The sequence below is a fragment of the Coregonus lavaretus genome (genome assembly GCF_964263955.1).
Source record: "Coregonus lavaretus genome assembly, chromosome: 19".
NCBI classification, from domain to species: Eukaryota; Metazoa; Chordata; class Actinopteri; order Salmoniformes; family Salmonidae; genus Coregonus; species Coregonus lavaretus.
The window spans coordinates 25372097-25386612 of NC_140006.1; the positions used below are offsets into that span (position 1 = coordinate 25372097).

A 14516-nucleotide genomic window follows, 5' to 3' on the forward strand; every position below is an offset into this window, starting at 1 on the left:
AACCCTCCCGGTACTATATTCATCAGTCTACTGTAGAGGAGTGTCTGTGCATATTAGGGTGTGGTTAAGACAGACACCCTGTTATCAGCAGCACACGCTCAGACATGGGCCTCCTCTCTTGTTGCCTCAACAATACCACATTTAATGCCTCCCTGCCTAAACTGAAAGAGCAGGAGGTGGAGTATTATTAATGTGACACTTTGGACACTGAAATGCCAAAGTAGAGACAAAATGACTTGCAAGCCTCCCCTGTAATTTGAAGATCCATACTAAAAGATGGATTGCTTTAACAGCATAGATGAGACATAATTTATTGAGAAAATCTGGATTTAGAAAACACAAAGCAGTGTTATACTTGTATTACTATATAGTAGTATACATGGTGCTGTACACAAAGCTTGACAATCCCTTTTTTGCCCAACCCCAGCATACCGTAGCATTAGGTAGTATCATATTACTGTACCCTGTAATCTTGTACAGTATTGCACTATAGACTAGCATAACATGCTTATTGGAGGGGAAAAGTCATTAAAAAAAGCACAACAGGAAGTAAAGTCACAAATGTAGCTAGATGAACTCACCTAACATCAGTTAGCTCGTAGTACATGTTTCTTGTGTCATCCTTGATGTAGACAGCCACACTGGGAGACTCCAGCATCTTCATGGTGAGCTGCTGGGGGAAGGCACTCACAAACAGAGCCCGGATGGTGTCTCCACTAGTGAGTTCATTGGGCATCTGGATCTGCTTGGTCTCCTCTGCATACTGCAGGTAGAGCACACCTGGAGAGGTGTAGGAGGAGGACACTTGTTTGTAACAACACCAGTACAGAGAGAGAGAGAAAGAGAGGGGACAGCGACAGGGAGTGAAAGAGAAAACGTGTGAGTGCTCAAGGAGAGAGATCGTGTGAGAACTTGAGTGATAGAGAAGGCATGTGATCACACACTTAGAGCCTGTGTGACACAGAGCATGCAAGAAAGAAAACCCCTGACAGCTCCATAGTACCTACCTAGTGATCTGTCCCTGGTCTGGTAGGCAGAGTGGACCACCGGCAGGCTGGACCGTTCCCGGCAGCCCCGGGTGAAGGCAGAAGGGCCGTCTCCTTCCGACATGGTCTCCAGAGACTCCAGAGAGGCCACAGAGAGGTGCTCCAGCTGCTCCCCTACACTGGGTGGGAGGCTGGCAGAGTGCTGGGGGCTCCTAATCTAGATAGGCAGAAGGAGAGACAAAAATTTAGAAACTGTCACCAACACACGCTCACTAAAGTCCTGTAGTCATGGATGCGGTGTATTCAACCTTAAGTAACATCTACTTCCACTGCATGACTGTGAAACATGCACACACGCACACAGTAATAGTCTTTAAGTCAATACAAATGTGTCATTCTCGCAAAAAAAAACTGATATAATGGACTGGTTCTGTGTGTTTGGCAATGACCCATATGTTTCATGTCTCCAAAAGAAGGGACCTGATTGAGTTCATCATAAGCCACCAACAACCCTTCAAAATGAAAACAAAACCAGATGATTTTGCTACCATTTTGTGCACAATCAATCACGTGTGATGTGAATGTGTCCCTGATGCATCCTGCGTCTGTAGGGGGACTTTTGGGGACATCTGCAACCTGACACAAACACACACACACACTGAGTCACTCACTGCATTTACATTTTAAGCTTGGCACTGACTGGGCTATGGTGACACACTGGTGAATAACCACCTCAGGCAGCTCTATGGATCAGAGTGCCCTGTCCACTTCACTTTGACTAGCATAATTATCATTACATTATTTGATGCACAGGAAATAAGTTGAATATATGAAATCTACATACAGTGCCATTAAAAATTATTTGCCCCCTTTCTGATTGTCTTTTTTTTTTTACACTGAATGTTTCAGATCTTCAACCAAAACCTAATATTAGATAAAGGGAACCGGAGTTTCCAAATAACAAAATAATATTATACTTATTTCATTTATTTAATTAACAAAGTTATGCAACACCCAATGCCCCTGTGTGAAAAAGTAATTGCCCCGTTATACTCAATAACTGGTTGTGCCACCTTTAGCTGCAATGACTGCAACCAAACGCTTCCTGTAGTTGTTGATCAGTCTCTCACATCACTGTGGAGGAATTTTGGCCCACTCTTCCATGCAGATGTGCTTTAACTCAGTGACATTTTGGGGTTTTCGAGCATGAACTGCTCGTTTCAGGTCCCGCCACAACATCTCAATCGGGTTTAGGTCTGGACTTTGACTAGGCCATTCCAAAACTTTACATTTGTTGCTTTTCATCCATGACCCAGTTGCACTTCAGCTTCAGTTCACAGACGGATGGCCTGACATTCTCCTTTTAAATTATCTGATACCGAGCAGAATTTGTTCAGGTCCTGAGGCAGCAAAGCATCCCCAAACCATCACAATACCACCACCATGCTTGACTGTTGGTATGAGGTTCTTACTGTGGAATGCAGTGTTTGGTTTTCACCCGACATAACAGGACCCATGCCATTCAAAAAGTAGACTCAAGTTTGTAAAAAAGCACCTGGAAGCACCTGAATGGTCGTCAACACTCCTGGAAGAATGTTCTATGGACAGATGAGTCAAAAGTGGAATTTTGGGTCCCGCCAAGTCTGGCGATAACCTAACACTGCATTCCACAGTAAGAACCTAATACCAACGGTCAAGCATAGTGGTGGTATTGTGATGCTTTGCTGCCTCAGGACCTGGACGACTTGCCATCATTGAAGGAACCATGAATTCTGCTCTGTATCAGAGAATTCTACAGGAGAATGTCAGGCCATCCGTCCGTGAGCTGAAGCTAAAGCGCAGCTGGGTCATGCAGCAAGACAATGGTCCAAAACACAAAAGCAAGTCTACATCAGAATGGCTGAAAAGCAACAAATGTAAAGTTTTTTAATGGCCTAGACAAAGTCCAGACCTAAACCCGGTTGAGATGTTGTGGCAGGACCTGAAACGAGCAGTTCATGCTCGAAAACCCACAAACGTTGCTGAGTTAAAGCAGATCTGCATGGAGGAGTGGGCCAACATTCCTCCACAGCAATTTGAGAGACTGATCAACAACTACAGGAAGCGTTTGGTTGCAGTCATTACAACCAGTTATTGAGTGTAAGGGGGCAAATACTTTTTCACACAGGGGCATTGGGTGTTGCTTAACTTTGTTTATTAAATAAATGAAATAAGTATCACATTTTTGTGTTATTTGGTCACTCAGGTTCCCTTTATCTAATATTAGGTTTTGGTTGAAGATCTGATAACATTCAGTGTCAACAATATGCACAAATAGAGATAATCAGAAAGGGGGAAAATAATTTTTCACAGCACTGTATACAGTATAGCCTAGTATTAGTACACATGCTTTGTTTCAATGTTTACTCAGATTCGGTTCAACTCTGCATCTACAACACAACTATTCTATGTCTTTGTCAACATAAGCCTTGTTTGAACATGTCTTTTTTGACACGGTTTGTTATCTCTATACTCATAAAGATATCCAGTAAAGATATCCACATTACCATAAGAACAATGAACATGGAATAACACTACGTACATTTTGCCTCATGTTTATTCTCTATCAACATAGTATTGGTCTCTCCTTTCTGTCCCATAATGGCAAGGTCTTACCACTAATAGTAAAACATGAGAGCAAATTTGAGCTCAGAGCAAATAATTTGTTTAGTTATTCAAATGTACTCTGAAAGGCCTCTGATAACTTCAAGTGTGGCTACTGGTTAGAAAACATACTGGTTACATCTGGTTATTCTTTCCCAATAAATTTACTTCATCTTGAAGAAAATATGTTCAGCATATTTGTGCTTATAATGCGTTTGAAGATTAGGCCAGCTAGAGAATCTACCTGTGCTGGAGTTTAAGGCACCTACAAGTCCAATACTTTACAGACTCCTACACTGGAGTTTTAACTTGGCTATGAAACAAAAAGGACTGTCCCATTGTTTAGTAAGTGGGAATAAAACCATGTACTACACATAATATTTACAGACAGGTACAGTGTAACTACAGTGTAATTACAGTTCACATTGTGATAGTGCTTACAACTGTGATTCCGGTTTGAAGCTGGCACAATAATGCAACAAAGTAAACGTAGCACATTGTAGCTACTAAATGTTTAAGCCAGCGTCACTAAAGTGGGATTCACCAATCTGATTAGCAAAAGCTTGCAAAAAGTCCCCTCTAGAAGGACCTTGCCATTTCTGAGGGGTGAAAACAAAAGTTCCACTTTGTTCAGCTACAAGCCTCTCAAAGCAAGATGGACCCAGCCTGTCAAGAATTTATTAGAACAAAAACACTTCTAGGTGTGCCCCCAAAACCACTGAATCCATCTATCCAATATGGACCCCAGCTACAATTGCATACCTCTCAACCATAAGGTAGCACTGTCACTGTTCAAGGTGTTACTAATAGTGAAGTGAGGGGAGAACACAGCACAGTGAGCCCACTAGGGATGAAAGCTGGGGCCAAGCATTAGTTTGCTCAAATGTCCCACTTTGATCTCCTCTAATTGCTGGCAGATGCATGGGCAGAGACCAGAGAGACCAGACCATGGTCCATCTGGTGAGATGCCAGGTGTTTGAACACATTGACAAATGTTTTATCGTCAACCCCTCCCTTTTATTGCAGACCATTAGAATGATCACACTGGGTAACAGGTGGGTGGATGAGCATTTTACTCCAACAGCAATGTGGACTTCACTACATAAGAAGAGGGCTATGGTTACACTGCTCCTAAAGTCATTGAAACCATTCCATTACAAAACAGTGAAACATTTTATAACAATTGTACACATTTTATAGCAACTCTATACATATACACATACACTGAGTGTACAAAACATTAAGAATCAGGCTCTCCGTTGCTCTTATCCTTCTAGACCTATCTGCTGCCTTTGATACTGTGAATCATCAGATCCTCCTCTCCACCCTCTCCGAGTTGGGCATCTCCGGCGCTGCTCACTCTTGGATTGCGTCCTACCTGACAGGTCGCTCCTACCAGGTGGCGTGGTGAGAATCTGTCTCCGCACCATGTGCTCTCACCACTGGTGTCCCCCAGGGCTCAGTTCTAGGCCCTCTCCTATTCTCTCTATACACCATGTCACTTGGCTCTGTCATATCCTCACATGGTCTCTCCTATCATTGCTACGCAGACGACACACAATTCATTTTCTCCTTTCCCCCTTCTGATAACCAGTTGGCGAATCGCATCTCTACATGTCTGGCAGACATACAGTGGGGAGAACAAGTATTTGACACTGCCGATTTTGCAGGTTTTCCTACTTACAAAGCATGTAGAGGTCTGTAATTTTTATCATAGGTACACTTCAACTGTGAGAGACGGAATCTAAAACAAAAATCCAGAAAATCAAATTGTATGATTTTTTAGTAATTAATTTGCATTTTATTGCATGACATAAGTATTTGATCACCTACCAACCAGTAAGAATTCCAGCTCTCACAGACCTGTTAGTTTTTCTTTAAGAAGCCCTCCTGTTCTCCACTCATTACCTGTATTAACTGCACCTGTTTGAACTCGTTACCTGTATAAAAGACACCTGTCCACACACTCAATCAAACAGACTCCAACCTCTCCACAATGGCCAAGACCAGAGAGCTGTGTAAGGACATCAGGGATAAAATTGTAGACCTGCACAAGGCGGTGATGGGCTACAGGACAATAGGCAAGCAGCTTGGTGAGAAGGCAACAACTGTTGGCGCAATTATTAGAAAATGGAAGAAGTTCAAGATGACGGTCAATCACCCTCGGTCTGGGGCTCCATGCAAGATCTCACCTCGTGGGGCATCAATGATGATGAGGAAGGTGGGGGATCAGCCCAGAACTACACGGTAGGACCTGGTCAATGACCTGAAGAGAGCTGGGACCACAGTCTCAAAGAAAACCATTAGTAACACACTACGCAGTCATGGATTAAAATCCTGCAGCGCACGCAAGGTCCCCCTGCTCAAGCCAGCGCATGTCCAGGCCCGTCTGAAGTTTGCCAATGACCATCTGGATGAGCCAGAGGAGGAATGGGAGAAGGTCATGTGGTCTGATGAGACAAAAATAGAGCTTTTTGGTCTAAACTCCACTCGCCGTGTTTGGAGGAAGAAGAAGGATGAGTACAACCCCAAGAACACCATCCCAACCGTGAAGCATGGAGGTGGAAACATCATTCTTTGGGGATGCTTTTCTGCAAAGGGGAAAGGACGACTGCACCTTATTGAGGGGAGGATGGATGGGGCCATGTATCTCGAGATCTTGGCCAACAACCTCCTTCCCTCAGTAAGAGCATTGAAGATGGGTCGTGGCTGGGTCTTCCAGCATGACAACGACCCGAAACACACAGTCAGGGCAACTAAGGAGTGGCTCCGTAAGATGCATCTCAAGGTCCTGGAGTGGCCTAGCCAGTCTCCAGGCCTGAACCCAATAGAAAATCTTTGGAGGGAGCTGAAAGTCCGTATTGCCCAGCGACAGCCCCGAAACCTGAAGGATCTGGAGAAGGTGTGGGCCAAAATCCCTGCTGCAGTGTGTGCAAACCTGGTCAAGACCTACAGGAAACGTATGATCTCTGTAATTGCAAACAAAGGTTTCTGTACCAAATATTAAGTTCTGCTTTTCTGATGTATCAAATACTTATGTCATGCAATAAAATGCAAATTAATTACTTAAAGATCATACAATGTCATTTTCTGGATTTTTGTTTTAGATTCCGTCTCTCACAGTTGAAGTGTACCTATGATAAAAATTACAGACCTCTACATGCTTTGTAAGTAGGAAAACCTGCAAAATCAGCAGTGTATCAAATACTTGTTCTCCCCACTGTATCAGTGTGGATGTCGGATCACCACCTCAAGCTGAACCTCGGCAAGACGGAGCTGCTCTTCCTCCCGGGGAAGGACTGCCCGCTCTATGATCTCGCCATCACGGTTGACAATTCCATTGTGTCCTCCTCCCAGAGTGCAAAGAACCTTGGCGTGACCCTGGACAACACCCTGTCGTTCTCCGCTAACATCAAAGCGGTGACCCGATCCTGCAGGTTCATGCTCTACAACATTCGCAGAGTACGACCCTACCTTACACAGAAAGCGGCACAGGTCCTAATCCAGGCACTTGTCATCTCCCGTCTGGATTACTGCAACTCGCTGTTGGCTGGGATCCCTGCCATTAAACCCCTACAACTTATCCAGAACGCTGCAGCCCGTCTGGTGTTCAACCTTCCCAAGTTCTCTCATGTCACCCCGCTCCTCTGCACACTCCACTGGCTTCCAGTTGAGGCTTGCATCTACTACAAGACCATGGTGCTTGCCTACGAAGCTATGAGGGGAACGGCACCTCCTTACCTTCAGGCTCTGATCAGACCCTACACCCAAACGAGGGCACTACGTTCATCCACCTCTGGCCTGCTAGCCCCCCTACCTCTACGGAAGCACAGTTCCCGCTCAGCCCAGTCAAAGCTATTTGCTGCTCTGGCACCCCAATGGTGGAACAAGCTCCCCCACGACGCCAGGACAGCGGAGTCACTGACCACCTTCCGGAGACACTTGAAGCCCTACCTCTTTAAGGAATACCTGGAATAGTATAAAAGTAATTATTCTATCCCCCCCCCCCCCCACCAATTTTTTTAAATAAATAGTGGTTGTCCCACTGGCTATCATATAAATTGAATGCACCAATTTGTAAGTCGCTCTGGATAAGAGCGTCTGCTAAATGACATAAATGTAATGTAAATGTAAATCAATGTAAATAGACATTGATGTGCTTCGGGTGTAGGCACTAGACTAAATTGAAATGGGGAAAAAACTAAATAATAGATCTACTGGTAACATAGGCTACACTCTGACTAGGAAGTGTGTAGGGCAGGCTATTGTGCGTATCTGCTTTCCTCATATCGAACAAGTTTATCTGCAAACCACCAACAAGTTATCACTAGCCTTTATCTGCAAACCACCAACATCTGCACTATACCTACTGTAACTGCACAACTGGGGGTAAAGTAGGTAAAGTAGTCTTATGTACTTTCAATGATTACCTGAACGTAAATATCAAAGCCCGTAAACATCAAAGCCTCAATCCGAAACGATAAAATCCATCTTTAAAATTCCGACGCTGATTTTAAATGGCTCAATGTGAGCGGTGCGTGCGATGCGCCCTTCTACTCAATTCCGAACAAAACAGGAGGCTTCTTTCGCAATGACTACAACAAGACGGCGTTCGCTGGTAAAATGTGCTCTCCTTGAACTTGAAGCGACATCAGGTGTGGCCCAAATGCTGTTCTGGACTTACCTGTCAAACTTGCAGAACAGTCAAAGTTTGTTTTTACTACATGGGCGAGTGCATGTCCACACTTCTATTATAAGCGCGCGCACGGCACCTCCCCTCTGACGCCGCAAAGGCTATGCATACAGACAGAGCGACTGCTATTTCAGGTAGGCTGGACCATAGGCTAATCCTGACGTTTTTCCATTCTTAATGCTGTTTTACTGACAATGTTTATTGACTTCTCTATTTCCATGATTTACATTAGGCTATTTTCCAGGCCAGGCACACCCGACATGACACCATAGTATTGAATTCATATATTGAATGTATTGATGAAATAGCATCTATCGAATTTAATTGCCAATACTTTCAGTTCTACATTATTTAAATTCTACTCACACCATTACAATAACAACACCAACCTACAAGTGTATAGCATCCCATTATGGAGGGAAATTAGAACCAACAAATTATTTAAAAATTGTTTCACTTACATGGTCTCTGAGGTGGTCCTGATGGCCCATGATGACAGCAGCATGGTGAGGATACCTCTGCTTCAAGTGCTCCAGGAACGCCTCTTTCTTCCTCTCTATGTCAGCGTGCTGCACGGTCAGGGGGTCCCTGGCGCAGCGGGGCCCTTGCCCTCCGATGGTATACCTCCTGGGGACAGTGCTAAGGGAGCGCGGCTCAGAGTGGTGGTTCTGGTTCTCTAGGTTCTGCTGTCTGTGGAGGCGCTCTAAATCCTCAGGTGATGACAGTCTTGGGTTGTTGTTTCCTGACTCTATTAGTAAAACAAAAATAAAGAGGTACGAAATATTAAGTTATCTGGATTCAAACACACCAAACACGTATATGTTGTGATTTAAAAAACAACATCAACCACTCTTACATAGATTCTGACACATGCTCACTAATATATCTACCCCTGGATTGTTAATTGGACTCATTCTGTCATTTCTTGATTTCCTGTTTAGGTTTTTGATTATTTGTGTATTTGTATTGTATTTGCGAGCCATTCTACTGTTGGAGCTATGTAACATAAGCATTTCTCTGCACCTGCTATAACACCTGCAAATCTGTGTAACCAACCAATAAACCTTTATTTGATTTTGATGAGGGTGTTAACTGTTAATCATGACAAGCACACATCCAAAGACCATGCATGTGTACAACAGTATTTAATGTGATGAGCAATCATAGCTGTCTGTTTCATGAACCTTCAGAAAGTTGTTTTGTCCTAAAATATTATATTGGTGACAGACTATGCTGCACTCATCTCTGGTCATGAGTTCAAAACTCAGTACGTTCATTTATTCATGCCGCGAGCGCACTAATACAAAAGCAACATTAACTGTCACTGTATGCTGCGTTCAAAGATGCAGTACGCACCGCTTCAGCATTGGTATGTATATATTTACCTAAATTAACTCCATCAGCAAGAAGCCTGAAGATGCACAACACACAACTCTGAACTCAGATTTATTTTTTATTTTTATAAATACAGAATCCAGAAATGTGGATAGAAAAATAAGAAATGTGACCATGTATGGCTTAAGAATGATAAGGCCACCATGGAGTTTGCTTTCGTAAAAGGTGGTATCACCTAAGCATCTTGAATATGAAGGGTTAGAACCTCAAAACAGGCAGACCCAATGAGAGAGCAGTTCTAATCCTCTTTATTCATTATATCACTCAGTGCTGATTTAGTCTGGAGTCAGACTGTCTGTAGGCTTGTTGGGGGAGATGTTTGGGCTTTCATCAAAAGATTGTGTTGTGGTATGTACTTACTGTACACAGAGTACAGAGCTTCATATTAGAACAAACATGCAGTGGCGACCCATCATTCAGGGCAGGTGGGGCAAAACGTATTTTTTGTTGCCTGTTTTGCATGTTATTTTGGCATTAGTTCGTGTCACATATCAGTTTCCAAACAATGTTAAAAAAAATCCTTGAGTTAATAAAGCCACATACAAACATGGTCTCTTTCTTGAGTAAGGCAACTCCAAAATACAGGTGTTTCAGCCTAGCTCAGTGCTTTCTGTGGTGGAGGGGCAGCCAGCAAAAATACAGAGCAGAGGCGTTGGTAATCTTCTCTAGTTGTGCCGTGATTGGCTCAGTGTTCTGTCACTCATGGGGACAATACGTCACCGCAGAATCTACAGGGCGAGTTAGGCAGTTAAAGCCGCCTTGGGTGCTGCCATAGATTTACATTAGAAGTGCCTGTCCAAGATGGCTCAAAGTCATTGGCCACAGATAAAATTACCTTAAATCACGTTATATTTACCATAGCTTTGATTGGACTGATCATGTCAACATCATACTTTCACAATCTTAGCTACCAAGCTAGGCAAGCAGTCATTGTCATGAATGACATCGACAATCTACTGGCAAATCATTTTCAATCCTTGTCATATGAAGATAAATAAATAAAATGTATCAGTGGACATAAACATTACACAACAATCTTTATTTTTTAAATTTTTTATTTCACATTTATTTAACCAGGTAAGCCAGTTGAGAACAAGTTGCAGCAGAGGGTGCAGAGCTGGTGACCGGGGTAGTGGTAGCCAGGTGGAAAGCATGGCCAGCCGTAGCAAAATGCTTGTTGAAATACTCAATTATTGTAGATTTATCGGTGGTGATAGTGTTTCCTAGCCTCAGTGCAGTGGGCAGCTGGGAGGAGGTGCTCTTATTCTCCATGGACTTTACAGTGTCCCAAAACTTTTTGGAGTTAGTGCTACAGGATGCACATTTCTGTTTGAAAAAGCTAGCCTTTGCTTTCCTAACTGCTTGTGTATATTGGTTCCTAACTTCCCTGAAAAGATGCATATCGTGGGGGCTATTCGATGCTAATGCAGTATGCCACAGGATGTTTTTGTGCTGGTCAAGGGCTGTCAAGTCTGGGGCTATATCTGTTCTTAGTTCTGAATTTTTTGAATGGGGCATGCTTATTTAAGATTGAGAGGAAAGCACTTTTAAAGAACAACCAGGCATCCTCTACTGACTGAATGAGATCGATATCCATCCAGGATACCTGGGCCAGGTCAATTAGGAAGGCCTGCTCACTAAAGTGTTTTAGGGAGCGTTTGACAGTGATGAGGGGTGGTCGTTTGACCGCGGACCCGTTACGGACGCAGGCAATAAGGCAGCGATCGCTGAGATCCTGGTTGAAGACAGCGGAGGTGTATTTAGAGGGTAAGTTAGTCAGGATGATATCTATAAGGGTGCCCATGTTTACGGATTTAGGTTTGTACCTGGTAGGTTCCATGATAATTTGTGTGAGATTGAGGGCATCTAGTTTGGATTGTAGGATGGCCGGGGTGTTAAGCACATCCAAGTTTAGGTCACCAATACGAACTCTGAGGATAGATGGGGGGCAATCAATTCACATATGGTGTCCAGGGCACAGCTCGGGGCTGAGGGGGGTCTGTAGCAAGCGGCAACAGTGAGAGACTTTCTGGAAAGGTGGATTTTTAGAACTAGGAGCTCAAACTGTTTGGGCACAGACCTAGATATTATGATAGAGCTCTGCAGGCTATCTCTACAGTAGATTGCAACTCCACCCCTTTGGCAGTTCTATCTAGATGGAAGATGTTGTAGTTGGTGGCCTTCCTAAGCCAGGATTCAGACCAGTGGCGGCTGGCCGATAGAGGGCGCTAGGGCGCCGCCCCCTTAAATAAAATTATTTAAAAAAATAAAAAATAAAATAAATAAAAATAATAATAATAATAATAAAAACATCAGTATGTCAATATTTGTGTGTTTGAAATATGGAATGCACACAGTAATATGTGTAAGATATGATAGAAAATCATATTCGCAACCTTTCCTCTGCCTGTCAAACGCCTCGTCAGCTCTGGGCGATACAGAAAGTGCCCCGAGGAGGCGGGTCTACGTAGCAGTTAAGCCAATTGCTAATTTAAGATATGAATGTATGACATAAAATGTAGCCAATCAGCGATCTTAAATCGAATCCAAGGAGGGCGATTATTTTATCGCCCCAAGCTCGCCCCTGATAAAATAAGGACCGGGCTCCAGTGGCGCCATTTTTACTAGACGACAATGGCGAGCGCAAACGTTACTCCTCCAAGACCCAACCCTAACTCGGTGAAATCTCTCCTCCAAGATCCGTTTGAGAGGAGAACTTTGTCAGAGAAAGTTCGGGTGAAAGAGCTGGGCCCAGATCAACCTGACCTCTCAACCAGACAGCAGGCTAGCGAGAAAGGGAAGCAGTATATGCGCGGCTTCTCCCGTAGCTGGTACACCAGGAAGGCTTGGCTAGCTGGGTGCACTGATGCTAATGCTTTATTTTGCTTTCCGTGCTTGCTTTTTAAAACGACGGGGTCAGATTCAGCATGGACAGGTACCGGAGTGAGGGATATGAAGCACCTGTCAGAGAAGGTAAAGAAACATGAGAACACCAGGGCACACATGGACAACTCTGTAAAGCTAGCTGTATTAGGAAGGGTGAACATTGCTACGCAGCTGGATGACGGCCACAGGATTGCGGTGAGGAAACACAATGAGGAGGTGGATAAAAACAGGCACATTCTATCCAAAATTATAGATTGTGTGAAGTTCTGTGGGGCTTTTGAGTTGGCCTTGCGTGGGCACGAGGAGACTGACTCCTCGGACAACCCCGGCATTTTCCGGGGCTTAGTGGATTTTGTTGCCTCCCTCGACAGTGTGCTGGAGGAGCACCTGAAGACAGCTACCGTTTTTAAGGGCACGTCAAAGACGATACAGAACGAGCTGTTGGACTGTATGCTGTCAGTGCTTAAGGATTACATCCTGGAGGAAGTAAAGAGTGCTGATTTTATCGCCATTCAAGCTGACGAGACGACTGACGTTTCCACCCACTGCCAGTTGGTGCTTGTGATACGCTACATCGATGCTAAAAGTAACGTCCAAGAGCGTTTTTTCGAGTTCATTTTGATCGAGAACGCAACCGCCGACACCATCGCTACAGCGCTGCTGGAGAGGCTCAGCACCATACTCTCACATGGACAAAAGGCCAAACTTATTGCCCAGGCTTACGACGGAGCAAGTGTGATGAGGGGAGCCACCGGCGGAGTGCAGCGTAAAATAGTGGATGTGTACGAAAATGCGCACTACGTCCACTGCTATGCACATCAGCTGAACCTCATCATGCAGCAGGCTACTTCACGCATCCCCAGGATCGGCACTTTCTTTTCCGACCTTGCAGGATTTTCTGCTTTCTTCTCCAGGTCTCCCAAGCGAACCACCGTGCTTGACGAAGTGGTTGCGCATAGACTCCCCAGAGCCTCTACAACACGGTGGAACTTCCACAGTCGCGCTGTAAACACTGTGTACGAGTACAGGGATGACCTCCTAACGTGTTTCCAGACCATCAGAGACTCTGGGAACTTTGATGCCCGAGTGTCAGAGAGGCGGGGGGCTTTGTGAGGATGCTCGAAGACGAGGCTTTCTGTTTTTTCCTGGCACTGTTCCACAAGATCATGCCAAATGTGGACATGCTTTTCAGCCAGCTGCAGAAGAGGAACATCGACCCTGTCTTCATTAAAGCACTTGTCCAGAGGTTCACACAGTGGCGGCTGGCCGATAGAGGGCGCTAGGGCGCCGCCCCCTTAAATAAAATTATTTTAAAAAATAAAATAAAAAATAAATAAAAATAATAATAATAATAATAAAAACATCAGTATGTCAATATTTGTGTGTTTGAAATATGGAATGCACACAGTAATATGTGTAAGATATGATAGAAAATCATATTCGCAACCTTTCCTCTGCCTGTCAAACGCCTCGTCAGCTCTGGGCGATACAGAAAGTGCCCCGAAGAGGCGGGTCTACGTAGCAGTTAAGCCAATTGCTAATTTAAGATATGAATGTATGACATAAAATGTAGCCAATCAGCGATCTTAAATCGAATCCAAGGAGGGCGATTATTTTATCGCCCCAAGCTCGCCCCTGATAAAATAAGGACCGGGCTCCAGTGGCGCCATTTTTACTAGACGACAATGGCGAGCGCAAACATTACTCCTCCAAGACCCAACCCTAACTCGGTGAAATCTCTCCTCCAAGATCCGTTTGAGAGGAGAACTTTGTCAGAGAAAGTTCGGGTGAAAGAGCTGGGCCCAGATCAACCTGACCTCTCAATCAGACAGCAGGCTAGTGAGAAAGGGAAGCAGTATATGCGCGGCTTCTCCCGTAGCTGGTACACCAGGAAGGCTTGGCTAGCTGGGTGC

General features: G+C 44.3%; 1 protein-coding gene across 1 annotated transcript in view; it reads right to left on the reverse strand.

Moving 5' to 3' along the window:
- The window catches only part of LOC311146253 (sickle tail protein-like), a gene marked incomplete at both ends in the record, with an annotated part of 66279 nt that overhangs the window by 25381 nt on the left and 26382 nt on the right, over positions 1–14516 (reverse strand). The window contains 3 exons of the mRNA XM_084182754.1: positions 582–780; positions 1008–1203; positions 8784–9070. Coding sequence (XP_084038880.1) covers positions 582–780; positions 1008–1203; positions 8784–9070 — 682 coding nt within the window. The remainder of the gene's footprint in view (positions 1–581; positions 781–1007; positions 1204–8783; positions 9071–14516) is intronic.